General features: G+C 39.7%; 1 protein-coding gene across 2 annotated transcripts in view; it reads left to right on the forward strand.

Moving 5' to 3' along the window:
* The first annotated feature begins 5,646 nt into the window (after positions 1-5,646).
* The window catches only part of GYS1 (glycogen synthase 1), a 61,068-nt gene continuing 45,381 nt past the window's right edge, over positions 5,647-21,333 (forward strand). For both annotated transcript variants that reach the window (XR_011560589.1, XM_070767277.1), the window contains exons 1-2: positions 5,647-5,772; positions 6,623-6,812. Coding sequence is in view for 1 of the 2 variants with exons in the window: in XM_070767277.1 (XP_070623378.1) it covers positions 6,695-6,812 (118 nt within the window). In the remaining variant the exon portion in view is untranslated. The remainder of the gene's footprint in view (positions 5,773-6,622; positions 6,813-21,333) is intronic.

Raw genomic sequence — 21,333 nt, forward strand, 5'->3', positions numbered from 1 at the left:
TTGCTTCAGGCTTGAAATTAACTGAAGCAATCCTTGGTTGGATGAAAGCGCAGGGTACCCAGGTTGTTTCTGATGATATTTTACGTGTCCATTGGGCCGTCCCATGTAGAAACCGGGAGAGGCAAAGGGACATTGTTATGGCCTTGGCCATCAAGAAAAAAGCTGAGATCATCTACAAGTATTTGAAAAGCTGTGCCGGCCTTAAGCAAGATGGAAATGAGATAAGAGTTCTGAGAGATCTCTCTTGGGATGCTTTGAGAGCGAGAGCTGCCTTACGCCCAATTTCAAGCCATCTATATCAAAGTGGAAAAAAGTTTACTTGGGGTTTTCCAGCTGCCATTTTGGTGTTCCAAGAAAATAAGATGTTTAGAACACGATCACTGGAGGAGGGAAAGGCACTATTCAATCAATTGGGTATTGGGTTTGAAGAAAGCGAACCACAAGGAGCAGAAGGAGGGGAGAATGTAGCAGTTGAAGAGCCAAATGGAGCAGAAGGAGGAGAAGATTATTTCAGCGGTCGCAGTACCCCAGATGAGGAGGAAAGGCAAAGGGAGGAACAGCTGAAGGAATTAACGGGGCAGGTGGAGGTCATCACAAGGGAGCCGAGAAAAACAAGAGCCCAGTGTGAGAAGAAAGCGAAGAAGTGATTTTGTCACACACACCCCAGAGATGTTTCTGGAATGTAGTGTTAACTTTTATTCTTGTTGGGAAAAAGGTAAAGGAAGTTAAAAAAGTAAAAGACGGTATTATTCAAGTGAATAAAGGAGGGTGGGAGGGGAATTTTTCTCTCTAATTATATTTAAAAGTGGTTGAAAGTGGAGCTCAGCAGTGTGGGAACGCAAACAGGAGAAGTGCCTCATGACTGGACAAGGTGGGGGGAGCACAGGGACAAGGTGGGGGGAGCACAGGGGGAGGCACTTTGGGGGGGGTGACTGGGATAAGGAAGGGGAAAATAAGTAAACTAAGAGCAAAACAAGAGGGGGAAAGAGTTATTTTTGTATGTTATGAGTGAGTGTAATATAATGATTTTAAATGTGAATGGTTTGGGATCAGATTTGAAACGTTACAGGATATTGAGGATGGCTAAGCAAAATAAGGTGGATATTATGATTTTGACAGAAACACATAAAAGACAGGGAGGAAGGGATAAATTGATTAATGATAGAAATGGGAAATTAGTATATGAATCTCGAGGAATGCAAAATAGTAGAGGTACGACGATTCTTATTCATCAGAGGGTTTCATTTGAAGAGGTTGGAGTTCAGAAAGATAGAGAAGGGTGGTGGTTGTTTGTTAAAGGGAAAATTAATCAAAAGAAGTTGACACTGGCAGAAATTTATGCTCCAAGTGCGAAAACAAAACAATTTATAATAAATACAAAGAGGAAGTTGGATAACTTTATGGAGGGCACAACGTTTTTGACAGGAGATTTTAATATGCAATTAACAAATGGGATCGGAAATAGTAGGATGTTACATTTAAATAGACTTAATATGGTGGGTCTCCATGCAGATATGCCAAATAGAGGTACTTACTATTCAGCAAGATATCATACATTTAGTTGCATTGACTATATATTAATGAACAGGGTGGGCAATATACAAGTTAAAAAAGTAGATTTTAAAAGTATTTGGTTGTCAGATCATGCCCCACTTTTGGCAAAATTGGAAATAGGTCAGGAATGCAATCAATGTATTTGGAGATATAATGCAGTTGTAACTGCTAGTGAACAAGATAAAGGTAAATTGCAGACAGAGTTATGTGAATATTTTAGAATTAACGATGTGGATGATATTAAACAATCAATTGTGTGGGATGCATGTAAGGCCCATGTGAGGGGACAATGTATATATATGGAAGCAGATATTAGAAAGAGGTGGGGTAGAGAAAGGGAAATGAAGATAAGGGAAACAGATTTGACACAAGAGCAGCTGAGATTAACTAAGAGTACGGATTGGAATAGTTTATTGAAATTGAAAAGGAAACAATTGATGGTGTACAACGAGATCCAATGGAACAAGATGAGAATGATGATGCAACAAAAAATATTGAGCTGGGGGACAAAATCAATGCAGCAAATGACAAGATATTTGAAGAAGAGGAAAGAAAAATCATGTATATTAGCACTGAGAGACCCTTGTGGAGAGGTTAGATATGGTAAAGAGCAGCTAGAGAAGATAATGAGAAAATATTATGAGGAGTTGTATAAAGAGGAGCCAGTAACGTTGGGAAAATAGTAAGTGAAGAAGATAAAGAAATATTGAATGCAGAAATTACACAAAATGAAATTGCTAGAGTAATTAAAGGGTTAAAACAAGCCAAAGCACTGAGCTCGGATGGGTTTACAGGGGAATTTTATAAAACTTATATGAATGAATTGTTGACGCATTTGGGGAAACTGTTTAATAATATTTTGTTAACTCATGATATCCTGCAGACATGGAAGCTTTCACAGATTGTTACCATCCCGAAGATCGATGGAGATTTAAGAGAGCCTGGGTCCTATCATCCTATCAGCTTGGCAAATCAAGATTATAAAATATTTATGAAGATATTGGCAAATAGACTCGAAAATATTTTACCAAAAATAATTGAAGAGGATCAATATTGATTTGTGAAGGGAAGGAAAATAAGTGAACCAATTAGAAATGTAATAAATGTGATGCACCATGCTACCATTACTAAGAGGAAATTGGGAATTTTGAAATTAGATGTTTATAAAGCTTTTGATAAAGTTAACCATAGCTATTTATACAACTATGTAAGGAATTAAATATGGGGGACAAATTTTGCGAAATTATAAAAGAGATTTATAAAGGGAATGAAGCGTATATAGGGATGAATGGACAAAGAATGCAGAAAATTAAAATACAAAATTGCACCAAGCAGGGATGTCCTTTATCTCCAAAGTTATTTGTATTAGCAATAGAGACATTAGCTAATAAGATAAGACAAGATAACACTTGGGTAGGATATAAAATAGGGGAATTAGAAATGAAACTAAACTTATTTGCAGACGATGCAATTATATTGACCCAGACTCTGATGGAAATGATCAAAGGTATAAGAAATATTTTACAAGAGTTTAAACAGGAATCAGGATTGTCAGTTAATATGGGAAAATCAGAGATTATGTGTTTAAATACAGGTCTGAGAGAGCAGATAGAAATTAGAAAAGAATCAGGGTTGAAGTTAGGATTAAAGAAAATTAAATATCTGGGAATTTGGTTATTGAGAAACCCAGCGAAAACCGAGGAGGTGAATTATAGATTAATGTGGAGGAAAATGCTGAAACATGAGGGGCTGGAAAGAGAAAAAGCTAAGGAGAATCTCTAAAATAAGAGCCTTGAAAATGATGATAGTTCCCAAAATGATGTACCTGTTTCAGGTACTGTCAGGGGGGCTATCAGCATCCAAGTTTAGAGAGTGAGATGCAAAACTGAATTATTGGGTTGAAGAAGATAAGAGACCAAGAATAAGGAAAAAGTGGTTAATAGCGAATGAAAAAAGAGGGTGGATGAGGAATTCCTTGTTTGGAGTTGTATAGGGAAGCATTTCAAATTGAAAGATTAATGGAGCTGCAATTATTCAAAAATAAATGGGTGAAACTGGAAAAACAGATAAATGTGATGAAGAATAGAGAATTAATTTTTATAAAGTGGAATAGGAGCGACTTAGATTTAATAGGTCCCATGAAAGAGGCTATGGAAATTTGGAAAAAATGGCAGGGGAAAATAGGATTATATAAATCAAAACTGTCATCGTTATATGTAATAAATAGAGATAATGGAACAAATTTAAATAGGGTTATAGGAGAATTGAAGGGAAGAGGGAAAACTAAGATAGAACAATTATGTGAGAAGGATGGGAGGCCAAGTAGAAATCGTATAGAATGGTGGTTGGTTAAGGGAAGATGGCTACAAACAAATGCAATATGTAAATATCTGAATGAAAGGGAGAATAAAGAAGCACTATTTAGGGAGGAGATAGAGTTAGAGAAAATAATAACAAAAAAGGGAGGGTATAAAGGCGCAAGCAAGCAATATATATAAGATGTTAGTGCAGTCAGACGGGGATGTGATCCAAGGATTGACTAAATGGTGGCAAAATGAGATATAGGTAGAGGCGCAAGAGATGAAAAATATAGTAGAGACTATAAGGAAAACTAAGAATACAAGAGTTAGGGAAAGGAGAAGGAAAATATTACATTAGTGGTATTACATACCCGTTCAACTCGCATACTTTCAGCAGAATGTTAAATGTGTTTGTGGCATGGGTGCCAAGATAAAGGAGTGTTTATGCATATGTTTTGGGGATGCCCGGTAGTGCAGAATTTTTGGCAAAAAGTGCAAGAGGATATTAATAGGACATTAAATATAAGATGGATAATTGCTAAGGAAATGGCAGTATTAGTTAAAAGTAGTGAGATGGGAGAATTCAGAGAAATAAAACAAGCAGCAATAGTAAGCGCTCAGGCGGTAATAGTCTTGGGTTGGAAGGACGCAACAAAATGGATAATACGAAATTGGTATAGGTGCATGGCGGACCACATTCAATTTGAGATTATGGATAAAAGAATGAATTTGATTAATGAAACTGATTTGCAACAGCTGATGGGATGATGGGACAAGGTAAGACGATATATGGCGAGTAGTATATTATATGTTGTGTGAGTGGTTTTTTATATTATAAAATCAATAAAAATATTTATTTTTAAAAGAAGGAATTAGATTGGATTTAATGTATTGTATTGCATTGTTCTTTTTTATATGTTGTAAGCCACCCCAAGTCTCCGGAGAGAGGCAGCATATAAATCCAATCAATCAATCATCAGAAGATGGCAAAAGGGGATCTCATGACACACACACACACACACTTGCAAGTGTCATTATTGCAAGTCCGTTCTCAAGTACCCCAAAAGTAAAGCAAAAGTGATACAACAGACATCAGGGTGGAAAATGGTCCCATGTCACTTACTTATCTATCTATCTATCTATCTATCTATCTATCTATCTATCTATCTATCTATCTATCTATCTATCTATCTATCTATCTATCTAATATATCCATCCATCCATCCATCTATTTTCTCCAATGCACAACAATACACAATGAAGGTTATACTCGAGTAAAATATATTAGAGAAAGAATAGAAGTGAAAATTTAGGAATAGAATATATCAATTAGAGCAGTGTTTCCCAACCTTTGCAACTTGAAGATACCTGGACTTCAACTCCCAGAATTCCCCAGCCAGCATCTGTTCTGGAAGTTGAAGTCCAAATATCTTCAAGTTGCCAAGGTTGGGAAACACTGAATTAGAGAATAGAAGGATATTGTGAGAGTAGTATCAGAAGAATAGAATAGAAGAATAGTAGATATGATATATGAGATACAGGAAAGACAATAGGACGGGACAGGAGGCACGGTAGTGCACTTATGCACATGCATTGCTGTTGTAACTTTGATGACTAAGTGAACCGCTGTAAATCAAGGACCACCTGTACTTCCCATCTACCATCCTTTTTACCTCGAGATCATTTATATCCCACCTGCTTTAAAAAAAAAACTGGGCTCCCTTTAAGTTCCTTTCTACCTAAAGCAATTTCCAGGAAGCCTCAATTTCCCGCCCCCGCCCCGCACGTCCTCGTGACGTTTCTCCTTTAAGTCCTTGGGACAACCTCCTGGGCGTGGCTTCAGGGGGGGGTCTGCGTAGTCTTAGCGTTGGAGCTGGGTGGGGGGGATTTTGAGTCCTTAGACTTCGGCTCCCGAGAGGTAAGTGCGAGCGGGCTTCCCCAAGACTTTGCCAAGAGGTCCGGGTCCCTCCATGCCTTTAAAGGCCCAAGGAATGGTGGCTTGTTTTATAACGCACGCGACCTTTTTAATTCATTCCCGTCTCCTTCCTGCATCCCCGGTTTCTCACGGGGCTGAGTGGCTTCAAAGCTCCTCTTGCAAACCTTGATTTCCCCCTTCGTTGTCATTAGTGTAGCTCCATCTCAAACCCCCACCGCACCCCGGGAGGCACAAATTTTGCCTCCCCAAATCTGAGATTCCCCCCCTCCTCCTCCCGCTCCTGCTTCCTCTACAGCCCCTTAAAGGAACTTAGTTTGTCTGTTCTTTCCTTTGCACGGTCACCCATTCCAAATAAGGGACCCAGTGTGTCAAACGGGGATGGGAAGGACGCCGCCGTTTCTTTTTAGCCCATTGTCTTAAAAAGAGTTGCTTTTAAATGATTTAGCATTCTTCTTTCCTGGCTGCGTCTCTTGCCAGGACATAAAATCTGTTGCAACTTTCCCCCTCAACGCCACCACCCTGCCACTATCTTACCTACCCTGTTTCTTCCTTCAGCTGTTGCTGCTACTCCAGACTAAAAGACAAGCATCTCAAAGATCAGAAGAGCCAGAGGGAGAATTTTTTTTTTTTTGGACTTATAATGGTTTAGAACAAGGTAGGCCGGCAGCCGGCTGGGCAAGGTTGCAAGACAGACATATGACATATTTATTGTGGATTGGGGGGGAGTTTAGGTAATACTGGGAACTAAGATACTGTATAGAGAAACTCTAAAATGCCAACTGAGCAGATGTTGGCCTGTCTTTTGACCACATCTTCCTTTCTCTTTCTCCAGGTTAGACCTTAAAACCCCCTCCCTAACCCCCCCCCAAGGTCCTCTTGTCCTTGCTTTCATCCTCTTGAGGCCATGCCGCTGCCCCACAGCATGTCCGTGACCTCCCTCTCTGGGTTGGAGGACTGGGAAGATGAACTTGACCTTGATAATGCCATTCTTTTCGAAGTGGCTTGGGAGGTAGCCAATAAAGGTATGTGACGACTATTTTTAAAGAAGATCTTAGGGGAAATCTTAGGGGTTTCCGAAGCTGGTGGAGGAGAGTTTTTGGGAATTGGGAGGCCTGAATTTCTTATGGGAATGTGGCTGGAAGCAGGTTCCACACAGCTATTTGCAACCCAAAATATGAGCAGTGTTAGAATGTCTAGGTAATATAATAAATCTTCAACAAACTTTAAGTAGAGTTAATGTAGCAATGTGGGTTAGTCAGTCAATGAATCAGACTTAGTACAAAATAGAACAATATTATTATATACAAACAGGAAAATAAACAATGGTCCAATATCATACACATATAATCCCAATAATGGTTTACAAAAGAGGTTATTGCACACAGCAAAATATACACACAGCAAATATAAATCTCTCTAGTATAAACTCCCCCAAGGGGAACATCGTTGGCTCCCTGTTATGGCCAACCAGCAACTGTCTCTTAAAAGTACAGTCTTAAACTTAAATTATTAGCTTCTGTATTGCAACACCCAACATATTTATATACAGTATAATAACAAGCAGTATTGAAAGAAGACCAGAATGGAGTCTATACAGATAGACCTCAAGTTACAGCCACAATTGAGCCCAACATTTATGTTGCTAATTGAGTTTGCCCTATTTTAGGAGTCCTCTTGCCACAGTTGTTAAGAGAATCATTGCATTTGTTAAGTTAGTAACATGGTTAAGTTAGTAACATGGTTAGTAACCTGGCTTCCAAATTCACTTTTGGTCAGACGGTTGCAAAAGAGAATCACCTGACTCCAGGTGACAACAGTTGTAAATATGAACCAGTTTTCAAAAGTCCAAATTTTGATTGTGTAATTATGGGGATACTGCAATGATTATAAGTGTAAAAAAAGACCACAAGTCACTTTTTTCGGTGTCATTGTAACTTTGAATATCACTAAAAGAACTGTTTTAAATTGGAGATCTGTAGGAATGAAGATTTATCTGATTGCTGGTCGAAGACTCTTAGTTAATCAGGTAGTAAAGGATAAGGCCTAATCAACCAGTATGTGGGCAACTCATTTGGGAAACAGGTTGTCTGGCTCTCTTTAAAAATGATGGATTGGCATGCTGAATGTTAAAGTATTTTTAAAAAACCACTCATTTAGGGGGAAAGGAAGTTTATGTAACATTGCAGTACCTTCCAAGCAACAATGCTAAGCACTTGAGGAGACCCCTTAGGGTAGAAGTCTTCAAACTTGGCAACTTTAAGACTTGTGGACTTCAACTCCCAGAATTCTACAAACCAACATAGCTGGCTGGGGAATTCTGGGAGTTGAAGTCCAGAAGTCTTAAAGTTGCCAAGTTTGGAGACCTCTAAATCTTTCATTGCCAAGTTTGGAGACCTCTAAATCTTTCATATGTGGGTTAGTGCTGACTGAGATGACAGTATCCTATTATAGTGAACATTTCCTGTGGAGTCCAGCTCAGCAAGTTGCTGTCACTGTGTGTTCATTGAGAAGAAAGGCTGATTCTGGAATCAGCCGCTATACATCTGGAAATTTAAAGCACTGAGATCCCAAGGACAATGTTGCAGGCTTACTTTCCCTGTAGTAACGTGACTCTGTCAAACAACCAGACGAGCACTATATTATTCAAAAAAAGATAAGGATTCCCTGTAAATCTGAATATCTATCAATGTTACTATAAAGCTATTCGCATGAGCTTGCTTTATGAATAACTACTTTTGAAGCTAATTAAAGATCTCTTAGCCTGGCTTGAATTTTGATCATCTTCTGTGCATATTCTTGTTGTGTACTCAATAATATATCTATACATAAAACCCACCACCACCGCCACAACCTCCCCTGCATAATAAACCTTTTGAAATGTTATTCATTCCTTGAGAAATTGCATCCCTGTTTAGATACTCAGACCAGGATAACTACTTTGAACAGCCGATGGCTAGTAAGCAGAATCTTCCCTACCACTCCAGCCATATAATGATTTTTAAAAAATGTATTAAAGATGATTCTACCTGGATTATTTTACTAAATTCTCTAGAATAGGTGATTCTACCAGTCACCAAACATATGCAGGTTGTAGGAAAACCAGGATTCTCTGGTTCTAATTGTCAATACCAGCAAAAAGAGGCTTTCGCCTCTTTGAGTAAATCTTGATTCATGGTGATTACCTGCATAAGCCCTTGCAGTTTACTTGGCAACTTTTTTGAAAGTGATTTACTATTGCTTTTGTCCTAGGGCTGAAAGAATGACTGGCCTAGCTGCCTATGTCACCCACCTAGTTTCATACCTAAGACAAGCAGCAACAAACGTACAAAATTGTTGGTGCATGTGGGGAACCTGGTGGATAACAGTTGTAAACTAGAATCTGTTTAATGTTAGTGACTCCTGCTAAATGCAGTGGCTTTCACTTCCAAGCCAATACAAATGGAATTTGTACTGTCATTTTTGCAAAAGAGAATTGGCTTTTAAGTCTTTATATGAATGTACATACCTATATGTAAACGCATACTATATACACTTATTAGATTTTTAAATGCCATGTTTTACTTCATATATTTTATCAGGGAATTCACCAGGAATGACTATATCAGAAAAATATTTTAGTCAACCACTTGTGTTTTCAACAAAATTCTACAGTGTGAGATTCTGCTGGTCAAGCTTTTCGCCCCTTTATTTCTTACATTTCCTTTGTCTTCCCAACAAACTGACTGTGATCTTTCCCCCCAAAGTGATTTTTCCTATAGTTTTTTTTAAAACTTAGGGCCTTTTCCTGAATTTACAACAGGAATTGCCTTTTTCCTTGTCAATGGGTGACATCATTTTGTTACTAAAGAGGAATTTGATACCTCTGGACAAGGTAGATGCCTCAGTTGTGAGCTATTCCCTCAGATAAGGCTACTGCCTGCATATTTTGTGGCCTACCTCTGTTCTTTGCCCTGTGATCATTTTACAGAACTCTCATCACTTATATCCAAGTAAGTAAGAATAAAGAAGCATAGGGTTTTGTGGTTGGGGGTTTTTTTTTGCTTCAGGCAAAAATATTTCTTGGAGAAGCCTGGATCTTCTGAACAGATTGCAAATACATTCGGCATAGATTATGTTTATCATGGAATGTAGGAATACTAAATCCTGAGGGTGTGATGCAGGCACCCAGGAGAGAACTGGGGCAGAGTTCAATTTGTTACCCATTTCCCCTCTTTTTGGACCTTTAGTTGACAATTGACTGCAGCTCCAAGATGAGACTTGGCCTAGAGCTATAGAGAGAGAGAGAAAGGCAATGCTCTGTCATGTCTGTGTGTGAGGCCTTCATTACCTTGTTCTAAAATGCCTTAGAAAAGCATATCATGTAATTAATGTGAGATAGGAATGCTAGCTGGAGCTGGTGGGATAATTGCTTGATAGTTGAAGGAAACATTGAAGACTATCCTTTTGGAGGGTTTCTGGTAACATTTGTCATCCAAAGCTTAAAGGATACGGATTATGGAACCTGTACAATTTATTTGGATGGTGATTATTGGACAATATTCATTTTTGGGAAAAAGAGGAGCCTTTCGTAAGCTCCTTAAAACCCACATCTGCCATCAGGCATGGGGGAACTGAGATATTCTTTCCCCCTGGGCCTTTACAATGTATGCATGGTATGTTTGTTTGTTTGTTTGTTTGTTTGTATGTATGTTTGGTTTTACAATAAGGGTTTTTTAATTGTTTTAGTATTGGATTTACATGCTGTTTTTTATTACTGTTGTTAGCCGCCCCGAGTCTACGGAGAGGGGCGGCATACAAATCCAATAAATAAATAATAATAAAAAAAATAAATAAAAAAGAATATGCAGGATAACTTTTTCCATTGTAGGAATGGTATTCCCATTTCGCAAAGGTTTTTTTTTCTTATTTTCCCCACCACCACCACCAGAAATTGCTTTCTGTTTGTCACCAGCATTCCCAACAATCTCATTTATTTATTTATTTATTTATTGATTGATTGATTGATTGATTGGATTTGTATGCCGCCCCTCTCCGGAGACTCGGGGCGGCTAACAGCAACAATAAAGCAGTGTACAATAGTAGTCTGATGTTAGAAACAATTAAAAACCCATTAATAAAAAACCAAACATACATATATACATACCATGCATAGAATTGTAAAGGCCTAGGTGGAAGAGGGTCTCAATTCCCTCATGCCTGACGGCAGAGGTGGGTTTTAAGCAGCTTACGAAAGGCAAGGAGGGTAGGGGCAATTCTAATCTTTGGGGGGAGTTGGTTCCAGAGGGCCGGGGCTGCCACAGAGAAGGCTCTTCCCCTGGGTCCCGCCAAGCGACATTCTTTAGTTGACGGGACCCGGAGAAGATCCACTCTGTGGGACCTAACTGGTCGCTGGGATTCGTGCAGCAGAAGGCGGTCCCTGAGGTAATCTGATCCGGTGCCATGAAGGGCTTTATAGGTCATTTATTTGCTCCTAAGGACAGGAGTAGTGAAAAGCGCTACATCAATTTAAATAAATAAGAATTTTTCTTTTTTAATGAGTGTATTTCAACTTTCCCTGAGTTCTTGAAAGAACTTCCGTAATTTTGTGCCCACATTCCTGTAAAGTCAGAGGACTTGAGCATATTGCAGTTCCAGCCAAGGAAATATGGCGGCAAAAGCTGGATTATTGATGAATGTTTTATCTAGATCAATCCAGATAAAGGTCTCATAAATCTTGAAGGATAGTATCCAAAGTGAAAGATCAATTTGTCTGGAGGAAAGAATTGTTTCCTTTGAGGATAATGAGTTTCTGATGTTTGAGGGCAGAAGCTCAGGAAAGGTCTCTGAATCTGGTCTTACAAATGAAGGCAGATGTACATATCCCAGGATAATGTTGCAGAATCCAACAATCACCAGGCCCAGCGGGTTTTGTCTTCTGAGCTTTCGGACTCCTGCTGGTGCCTATCTTCAGAGAAGCTCTCTCTAGCAGAGTATGTGTTAAGCTAATCTGTTCTTCCTCATTGTTGTGCTGTTAATAGTGTTTGACATCTTATGGACTTTGAGAGGGCGAGTTCCTGCCTTGTGTTGCTTACAACATAAAACCTAGTACATACCAAACCAACAGAGGAAGTAGCGCGTAGTGAGACAACCAGGAAGCAAGATATGATTGTTTTTCAGCCATGTGCTTACTTTTTGTTACAAAGTGAATTAGTAACGTACTAATTGGGAGCCTTGCTTAACCTTTTTAGAAGGCAGTTTAGGGTTGCTATGTGGGTAATTTAATTACTTAGATTATTTATTCGACTTGTTGCTGCCCAATCCCATAGGACTTGGGGCGGCTTGCTACAATAAAAACAATACAATAATAAAAAATTAGGAGAGCAATCTGCTATTAGGGATTTGGGTTAACTTAAGATATTATTGATTTTTTTTCCTCAGGAGAGTTACAGGATATTTATTTTAAATGATACATTTAGGAGAGTTTTTTAGGGACCCAGAAAAAAGATTTCAGAAGCTGTGGACTGCCATTCCATCGAGAAAATATCAAGGTTAAAGGATTGTGCCTGTGGAAAAGGTTTTATTTTTCATTTTCCACTGCAAAAAGCCCATTTTCTTTCTAGCTGTTCTGCTATGATAAATGAAAGAGCTCACAAAGAGAATCAATTGAATCCATTAATGAAGTTTTCCCCGGTCTAAATATGCTCTAGAAATATGATCTCAATTCTTAAGTTTCCCAAATAGCATGATGACTGTTACATTCCAGGAGAAGTGGAGATAGATAGATAGATAGATAGATAGATAGATGGATGTAACATATTTTTGCTGAATTTGAAAATTATTTATATATATATATATATATATATATATATATATATATATATGTAGATTGTTCTGAGTTCGGGTTTTGCCCTGTGTAATGTTTTGCATGTCTATGCGACGTTTCGGTGAAATCCCATTCACCATCATCAGGCTGGAGTTCCAATCTTTGTGTTTTTGCAAATGAATATTAGCAACTGACATTTCTTCTTAGCATGTAGTGTGGGGGTGGAGATTTGCTTTGAATGTAGCAAATAGATTGGGTGACTATGCTTCCGTGATCTGATTGGTTGGTGTAATCATGGTTATAGAAGGAATGGCATGAAGATTATGAAGTGTTTTGTTTAAGTCTGATTTCCAAATATAAAATTCTAAAATCATAATAATTAAAGGATTGACATATTGATTATAATGAAGTGTTTATTTTGTTTAAGGCTGGTTTCCAAATCTCTGGCAGGCGCGAGGTATCATCCCTTTTATTTAAACAAAAGGATCTCTTTTCAATTTCGATAGCTTCTAGAGAGATTCTTTTATATAAATTCTCTGTTTTGTGGAGTAATTTAGTTTTTTCAAAGTCAATTTCGTGCCCTGTTCTTTTAATGTGCTGGACAAGGGAGGAGGTCTTCTCCTGTTTCTTGACTGCATTCATATGTTGTGCCATGCGCTGGCTCACTCTTCGGTTAGTTTGTCCAATGTATGTGGCTGCACATGTTTTGCAAGGGATTTCATAGATTCCTTGGTATTCTAATTGGATTTTATCTTTGGGGCTCCTTAGGATATTAGATATTTTTTGGTTAGTGCAAAATGAGGTTTTGATGTTATGTTTTTGTAGAATTTTACTAATTTTATCCGTGGTGCCTTTGATGTAAGGAAGGATGGTGGTGCCATTGTCCTGTTCTTGATCTTGTTTTTTGGGGGGTGTCTCTTTATTGATTAGGTTTGTTATTGTTTTCTCTTTGAATCCATTAGAAATTAGTACATCTTTGAGTTTGTTCAATTCAGTTTTTAAGTGCTCATGGTCAGCTAAGCGTTTGGTTCTGGTGATGAGGGTTTTGGCCACTGAGGTGATTTGTGCGGGGTGGTGGTGTGAGTGTGCATTTAGATAACGGTTGGTATGGGTTTTCTTTTGGTAGATAGTATGTCCTAGGCTGCCATTGGGTTTTTTATAGACCAGTACATCTAGAAAGGGAAGTTGATCATTGATTTCTGTTTCCATAGTAAACTGTATTTTGGGGTGTAGGCTGTTGAGATGAGTGAGGAAATTGTCTAGTTTTTCTTTACCATGTGGCCAAATTACAAAGGTATCATCAACATATCTCAGCCAAAGTTTGGGTTTGTATTTGGCTTGCTCTAAAGCATTATTTTCGAAATATTCCATATAGAGGTTGGCTATGACAGGTGATAGAGGTGATCCCATGGGGGCTCCCTCTATTTGTTTATATCTTTGTTCATTATAGATGAAGTATGTATTGGTCAGGCAGTGGTTGGTAAGGTCTAGGATATATTTGGGGGGTTTGTGTTTGTCTTGGATAGCTGTCAAGGCTTCTGTAATAGGTATTTGTGTGAACAGGGACACGACATCGAAACTTACAAGTAGGTCATCGGGTTGTAGGTTTTGTTTTTTAATTATTTGTATAAAGTGGGATGAATTTTGAACATATGAGGTAATAGTTTCTGTATATGGTTGAAGGTATTTGGCTAAAAATTTGGCAAGGTTTTGTAGAGGGGAGCCTATAGAACTGACTATTGGCCTGAGAGGTATTCCTTCTTTGTGTATTTTTGGAAGGCCATAGAGTTTTGGACATATGGAAGATTTTTCTCTGGGGATGATTTTTTGCTGGATTTCTTCGCTGATGGGAGAGGCCTTGATTTTAGATTTGGTGGTTTTTTCTAGGTAGGTGGTAGGATCTGTGCTTAGGAGTTTGTAGGCTGGGTTTTTTAGTAGATTTGTCATTTTTTCTTTGTATTCTGCTGTGTTCATTACTATAGTGGAGTTTCCTTTATCAGCTGGATGAATATATATCACATGTTTTTTTGCTGAATTTGAAAATTAAGGGAGACTAGGATAGATCTATTTCGGCCTTATTTTAGCCTCATCGGCTAGCCATACCCACTGCAACCTTTGCCTTGTAAGGCAGAGAATTAACCTCTAGGCTACAGTATCCAATCCCTTCACATATTTTTGATGAATATTTAAAATTAAGGGAGACTAGGATAGTTTTATATATATGTTTTTTCTGTTGGCCAGAACAAGGCCGAAATAGCGCTATCCTAGTCTCCCTTAATTTTAAATATTCAACAAAAATATGTGATGCATACTTATATATGTGTGTGGGTTTCTTCTATCAATATGTGTATATATATATATATATATATATATATATATATATATATATATATATATATATGACAGAAGAATACACACACACACACACACATATTGTCAAAATAAATAAAGGGAACACTCAAATAACACATCCTAGATCTGAATGAATGCAATATTCTCATTTAACACTTTGTGAAATTGATTGTCTATCAGTGCTGCTTCCTAAGTGGACAGTTTGATTTCACAGAAGTTTGATTTACTTGGAGTTATATTGTGTTGTTTAAGTCTTCCCTTTATTATTATTTTTTGAGCAGTGTACATACATACATACATACATACATACATACATACATATGTGGCATGCAAGCTGGAACTGCCGCTTTAACGATTATTTGGAAAAATCTTTCTAAATGCACACAGTTCCTCAGCAATAAGACATTACTGTTTATTCATGATTCTTAGACCTTCATCTCTAGGCACAGTCCAAGCTCTGTTTGGTTTCATTGCGACGTTTCAGGTCCTTGTGTTCTGCATTGCTATTTCCTAATCACTCTTCCCCTCATAGAATATTCATGTGGGTGTTTTTATTGCTTTTCCTGTAAAACTCTCTGTTTGGAAGAGGAAGCAAAGAGCCAAGATTCTTAGGCTCCTCAAGAGGGGAGGAGAATTTAGTCGAGGGAGTCAGGGTCCTTGAGAGTAAAGTAAATATAGTGGTTTGTAAGTGATGACTGGGGTTGCCTGCTTCCCAGGAAGGGAGCTGGAGTCCAACCACTTAGAGGAGATTGAATATATGAAGAAAGGTCTTTTGGCTGAGTTGTATAGCATAAGATGCACAGAGAGACAGTCGGAGGGAGAGAGAGAGACAAAGAGCTAAGAACTCAATTCCTCTTGCAGCAATTTTATTTTATTTTATTTGTTTATTTTGTCCAATACACAATGAGGGTTTTAGTGGGCGTATATCTATACTGTATACACATAGTAAAATACATGATGAAGGTTATAGAGGAGATACTCATAGTAAAATATATCTAAGAAATACTAATAGAAAAGAAGGTATATTAATAGAACATATCAATGAAAGAATAGAAGAAGAGATATAGGAGAGCAATAGGACAGGGGACGGAAGGCACTCTAGTGCACTTGTACTCGCCCCTTACTGACCTCTTAGGAATCTGGATATGTCAACCGTAGATAATCTAAGGGTAAAGTGTTGGAGGTTTAGGGATGACACTATGGAGTCCGGTAATGAGTTCCACGCTTCAACAACTCAGTTACTGAAGTCATATTTTTTACAGTCAAGTTTGGAGCGGTTAATATTAAGTTTAAATCTGTTGTGTGCTCTTGTGTTGTTGTGGTTGAAGCTGAAGTAGTCGCTGACTGGCAGGATGTTGCAGCATATGATCTTGTGGGCAATACTTAGATATTGTTTAAGGCGTCTTAGTTCTAAACTTTCTAGGCCCAGGATTGAAAGTCTAGTCTCGTAGGGTATTCTGTTTCGAGTGGAGGAGTGAAGGGCTCTTCTGGTGAAGTATCTTTGGACATTTTCAAGGGTGTTAATGTCTGAGATGCGATATGGGTTCCAAACAGATGATTAGATTTAGATTAGATTTATTGGATTTATATGCCGCCCCTCTCCGCAAACTCGGGGCGGCATATAAATGAGCTGTATTTGAGGATGGGTCTGGCAAAAGTTTTGTAAGCTCTGGTAAGTAGTGTGAGATTGCCAGAGCAGAAGCTACATAGGATTAGGTTTACAACTCTTGAAGCCTTCTTGGCTATATTGTTGCAGTGGGTTTTGGCACTTAAATATTTTGTTATTAGTATACCAAGGTCTCTAACCGAGTGGGGATTATCTGTGATAATTTGATTATTCAGTTCGTATTTGGAGTTCAGATTCTTCTTCCCAATGTGTAGGACAGAGCATTTGCTAGTTGAGATTTGGAGTTGCCATGTGTTAGACCACTCAGAAACAGCGTCAAGGTCTTTTTGGAGAGTAGTTGTGTTATCGGTGGTGTTGAAGAGTTTTACATCGTCGGCGAAGAGGACACAGTTGCTTATGATGTAATCGCTTGGTATGATTGATAATAGCCTGCCTGCTTCCATAATCCATCTGCCTGCTTCCATAATCCATCTGGGGTGCAGATAGGACAAAACTATGGCTTGTTTCGGGGAATGGAACATAAAGAGTTTTACTTTGACCATACCATTTAATTTTTGCTTTCTGGTGAAGTACAGTGGTACCGCTACTTAAGAACTTAATTTGTTCTGTGACCAGGTTCTTAAGTAGAAAAGTTCTTAAGTAGAAGCAACTTTCCCCATAGGAATCAATGTAAAAGCAAATAATGCATGCAAACCCATTAGGAAAGAAATAAAAGCTCAGAATTTGGGTGGGAGGAGGAAGAGGAGGAGGAGGACAGTCGTTGCCAAAGGAAGAAGGTGAGGTGAGGGGAATAAAAAAATCCAAAACTTTAGGGCCTAAAAAAAAAAGAGAGACTCTGAGGTGACGGGCTGAGATATACAGCTGAGTATCATCAGCATATTTATGATACCTCAATCCATGGTGATGGGTCATCTCACCCAGTGGCTTCATATAAATGTTGAACAGGAGAGGAGAGAGAGCCAAGCCCTGCAGAACCCCTTAAAGTAGTGGCCAAGGGCTGGATCCAGTGAAGGGCTGCCAAATTTTTTACTACCACACTGTGGGCGTGGCTTATGCAGGATGTCCTGCATTTTCTTTCAACATCTTTCAGTGCAAATTGGGTTCTCTGGGGTGGAGCTCCATTTTTGCTACCTCACTGAGTTTCGTTCCCCCTGGCTGGCTCTCTCCCCTCCTACTGACTGAGTGCGGCCGCAGCGGAAGGAAGTGAACCAGGATAGCACAAGGCCACCCACTCCCTTTCCCTGAAGCCGCCCCAGCAGAATACCATGGTGGATGGTATCGAAAGCCGCCGAGACGTAGAGCAAGGATGGATACACTGCCCCCATCCTGCTCCTACCAGAAAAGTACGACCAATGTATTTTCTGTCCCAAATCTAGGCCTGAATCCTGACTGGTAGTGATTGAGATAATCCATTTCATCCAGAAACATCTAGAGTGGCCCTGAACAACCTTCCCCCAAAAAGGGAAGATTGGAATAGGGTCAGAAATTATTGAACTGGGTGGAGTCCCGTGATGGATTCTTAAGAAGAGGGTTCTTTAAAGTGCTGGGGCACCACCCCTTCCTGTGGGGAAACATTAGTCACCACCAGAGTCCACCCGCCTGTCACCTCCTGGATTGATTGTCATAAGTCACTAAAAGACCAAATCAATCCCCTCGATAGTCTCTACCACTTTGCTTATTTGGGGAGACTAGAATAGAATAGAATTTTATTGGCCAAGTTTGATTGGACACACAAGGAATTTGTCTTGGTGCATATGCTCTCAGTGTACATAGAAGAAAAAGATACATTTGTCATGAATCCTTTGGTACAACGTTTAATGATTGTCATAGGGGTCAAATAAACAATGAAGAAACAATATTAATAAAAATCTTAGGATACAAGCAACAAGTTACAGTCATACAGTCCTAAGTGGGAGGAAAAGAATGATAGGAATGATGAGAAAAACTAGTAGAAATAGAAGTGCAGATTTAGTAAAAAAATCTGACAGTGTCGAGAGAATTATTTGTTTAGTAGAGTGATGGTGTTTGGGGAAAAACTGTTGTTGTGTCTAGTTGTCTTGGTGTGCAGTGCTCTGTAGCGACATTTTGAGGGTAGGAGTTGAAACAGTTTGTATCCGGGATGCGAGGGGTCTGTAAATATTTTCCGCGCCCTCTTTTTGACTTGTGCAATGTACAGGTGGTCCTCAGTGGAAGGCCGGTTGGCAGCAATTGTTTTTTCTGCAGTTCATAGAAATAGAAAGCCTTTTAAAAGGAATCTGGAAGTAGACTACCAGCAGAGATTTTGACAAATACCCCTCAATACAATGGGATAAAAATGGGATGCAAACACAAAGAGTCATCAATGATCTGTGCAAATTACATGCAACTTCCAAATTGTTTTTAGAAGTTCTCTAAATATAGTTCATTTCAGTTACTGAAACAACCACTGGGGCCAATAGCCAACAACAGGCCAATTTTCCATGCATTAATCAAAGTTACTTTTAAAGCCATAGTTAGATTGTTGAGAATGCTGTAATTCAGCTTTGATCAGTTTACCTTGATCTTCACCTGGTATGTGGGTGACTACAATTCCCAGCATTCCTCAGCAGCATGGTTTAGGGATAGGCAAAGCTGGCTCTTCTATGACATATGGACTTCAATTCCAGAGCTAGTATGATGATGATGATGATGATGATGATGATGATAATAATAATAATAATAATAATAATAATAATAATAATTATTATTATTATTAATTAGATTTGTATGCTGCCCCTCTCTGAAGACTCAGAGTGGCTCACAACAGTGACAAACAACGTGACAAATCCAATACTTAAAAACATCTAAAACCCGATATCATTAAAACCATACAACTCAGTCATGCCATACATAAACTATCTTAGACTGGGGATATCTCAATTACCTCATACCTGGCGACATAGGTGGGTCTTCAGTAACTTATGAAAGGCAAGCAGTGTGGGGGTGGTTCTAATCTCTGGGGGGAGTTGATTCCAGAGGGGCGGGGCCACCACAGAGAAGGCTCTTCCCCTAGGTTCCGCCAGATGACATTGCTTAGTCAACGGGACCCGGAGAAGGCCAACTCTGTGAGACCTAATCATCCGCTGGGATTCGTGCAGCAGAAGACAGTTCCGAAGGTATTCTGGTCCGATGCCATGTAGGCTTTACAGGTCATTACCAACACTTTGAATTGTGACCGGAAACTAATCGGCAGCCAATGCAAGCCACAGAGTGTTGACGAAACATGGGCGAATCTAGGAAGCTCCACAATTGCTCTTGCGGCCGCATTCTGCACAATGTGAAGTTTCTGAACACTCTTCAGAGGTAGCCCCATGTAGAGAGCATTGCTGTAGTCGAACCTCGACGTGATGAGAGCATGAGTGACTGTGAGCAATGACTCCCTGTCCAAATAGGGTCACAACTGGTGCACTAGATGGACCTGTGCAAATGCCCTCCTCGCCACAGCCGAAAGATGGTGCTCTAATGTTAGCTGTGGATCGAGGAAGACGCCCAAGTTACGAAACCTCTCTGAGTGGGTCAGCGATTCCCCTCCCCCCGGGATAATGGACGGTTAGATGGAATTGTCCTTGAGAGGCAAAACCCACAGCCACTCCATCTTCTCAGGGTTGAGTTTGAGTCTGTTGACACTTATCCAGATCCAAAAAGCCTCCAGGCACCGGTACATCACTTCCACTGCTTCACCGACTGGACACGGGGTGGAGATGTATAACTGGGTATCATCAGCATATTGATGATACCTCACCCCATGCCCTTGGATGATTTCATCCAGCGGTTTCATGTAGATGTTAAATAGTAAGGGGGAGAGCACTGACCCCTGAGGCACCCCACAAGGGAGAGAGCTAGAGGTCAACCTCTGACCCCCCACTAATACCCACAGTGACCGACCGGAGAGGTAGGCGGAGAACCACTATAAAACAGTGCCTCCCACTCCCAACCCCTCCAGCCCACGCAGAAGGATACCATGGTCGATGGTATCGAAAGCCGCTGAGAGGTCAAGAAGCACCAGGATAGAGGACAAGCCTCTTTCCCGGGCCTGCCAGAGATCATCCATCAGCGTGACCAAAGCAGTTTTTGTGCTGTAGCCAGGCCTGAATCCTGACTGTTGAGGGCCTAGATAATCAGCTTCTTCCAAGGCCCGCTGGAGCTGGAGCGACACTACCTTCTCGACAACTTTCCCTATAAAAGGAAGGTTGGAGCCTGGACAATAGTTGTTAAGTATGGCTGGGTCCAGGGAAGGCTTCTTGAGGAGGGGGTGCACAAGTGCCTCCTTGTAGGGAGCCGGAAAGGACCCCCTCCTCAAAGAAGCGTTGACAATCTCCTGGACCCAGTTCCGTGTCACCTCTGCTGGCCGAAACCAGCCAAGAGGAACACGGGTCCGGTAAACAGGTGGCAGAACTCACAGCTCCAATGACCTTGTCCACTTCATCAGGGGTCACCAGGTCAAACTCCTCTGAGACTGATGGACAAGGAAGGGCCCAGTCACCTCGACTGACACAAGTCATAGAAGAACCAACTTTGCCTAGCCCTGGTTTAAAACATTGCATTATCAAAATCTCCAGTAATTTAAGAGGGACTGTATGAAAAAACTATATGCTATTTTGTCTGTCCTGGAGCCACAATCAATTTCACCTTTAGAGTCAAGTGGGCATAGACTGATCAGTTACTGAAATTTCTACATTCTTAGATTTTAAACAGGTTTATATTGCTTGTCACATATTGGGGATGAGTAAGCACATCCATACAA

The sequence above is a fragment of the Erythrolamprus reginae genome, chromosome Z (assembly GCF_031021105.1).
Source record: "Erythrolamprus reginae isolate rEryReg1 chromosome Z, rEryReg1.hap1, whole genome shotgun sequence".
NCBI classification, from domain to species: Eukaryota; Metazoa; Chordata; class Lepidosauria; order Squamata; family Dipsadidae; genus Erythrolamprus; species Erythrolamprus reginae.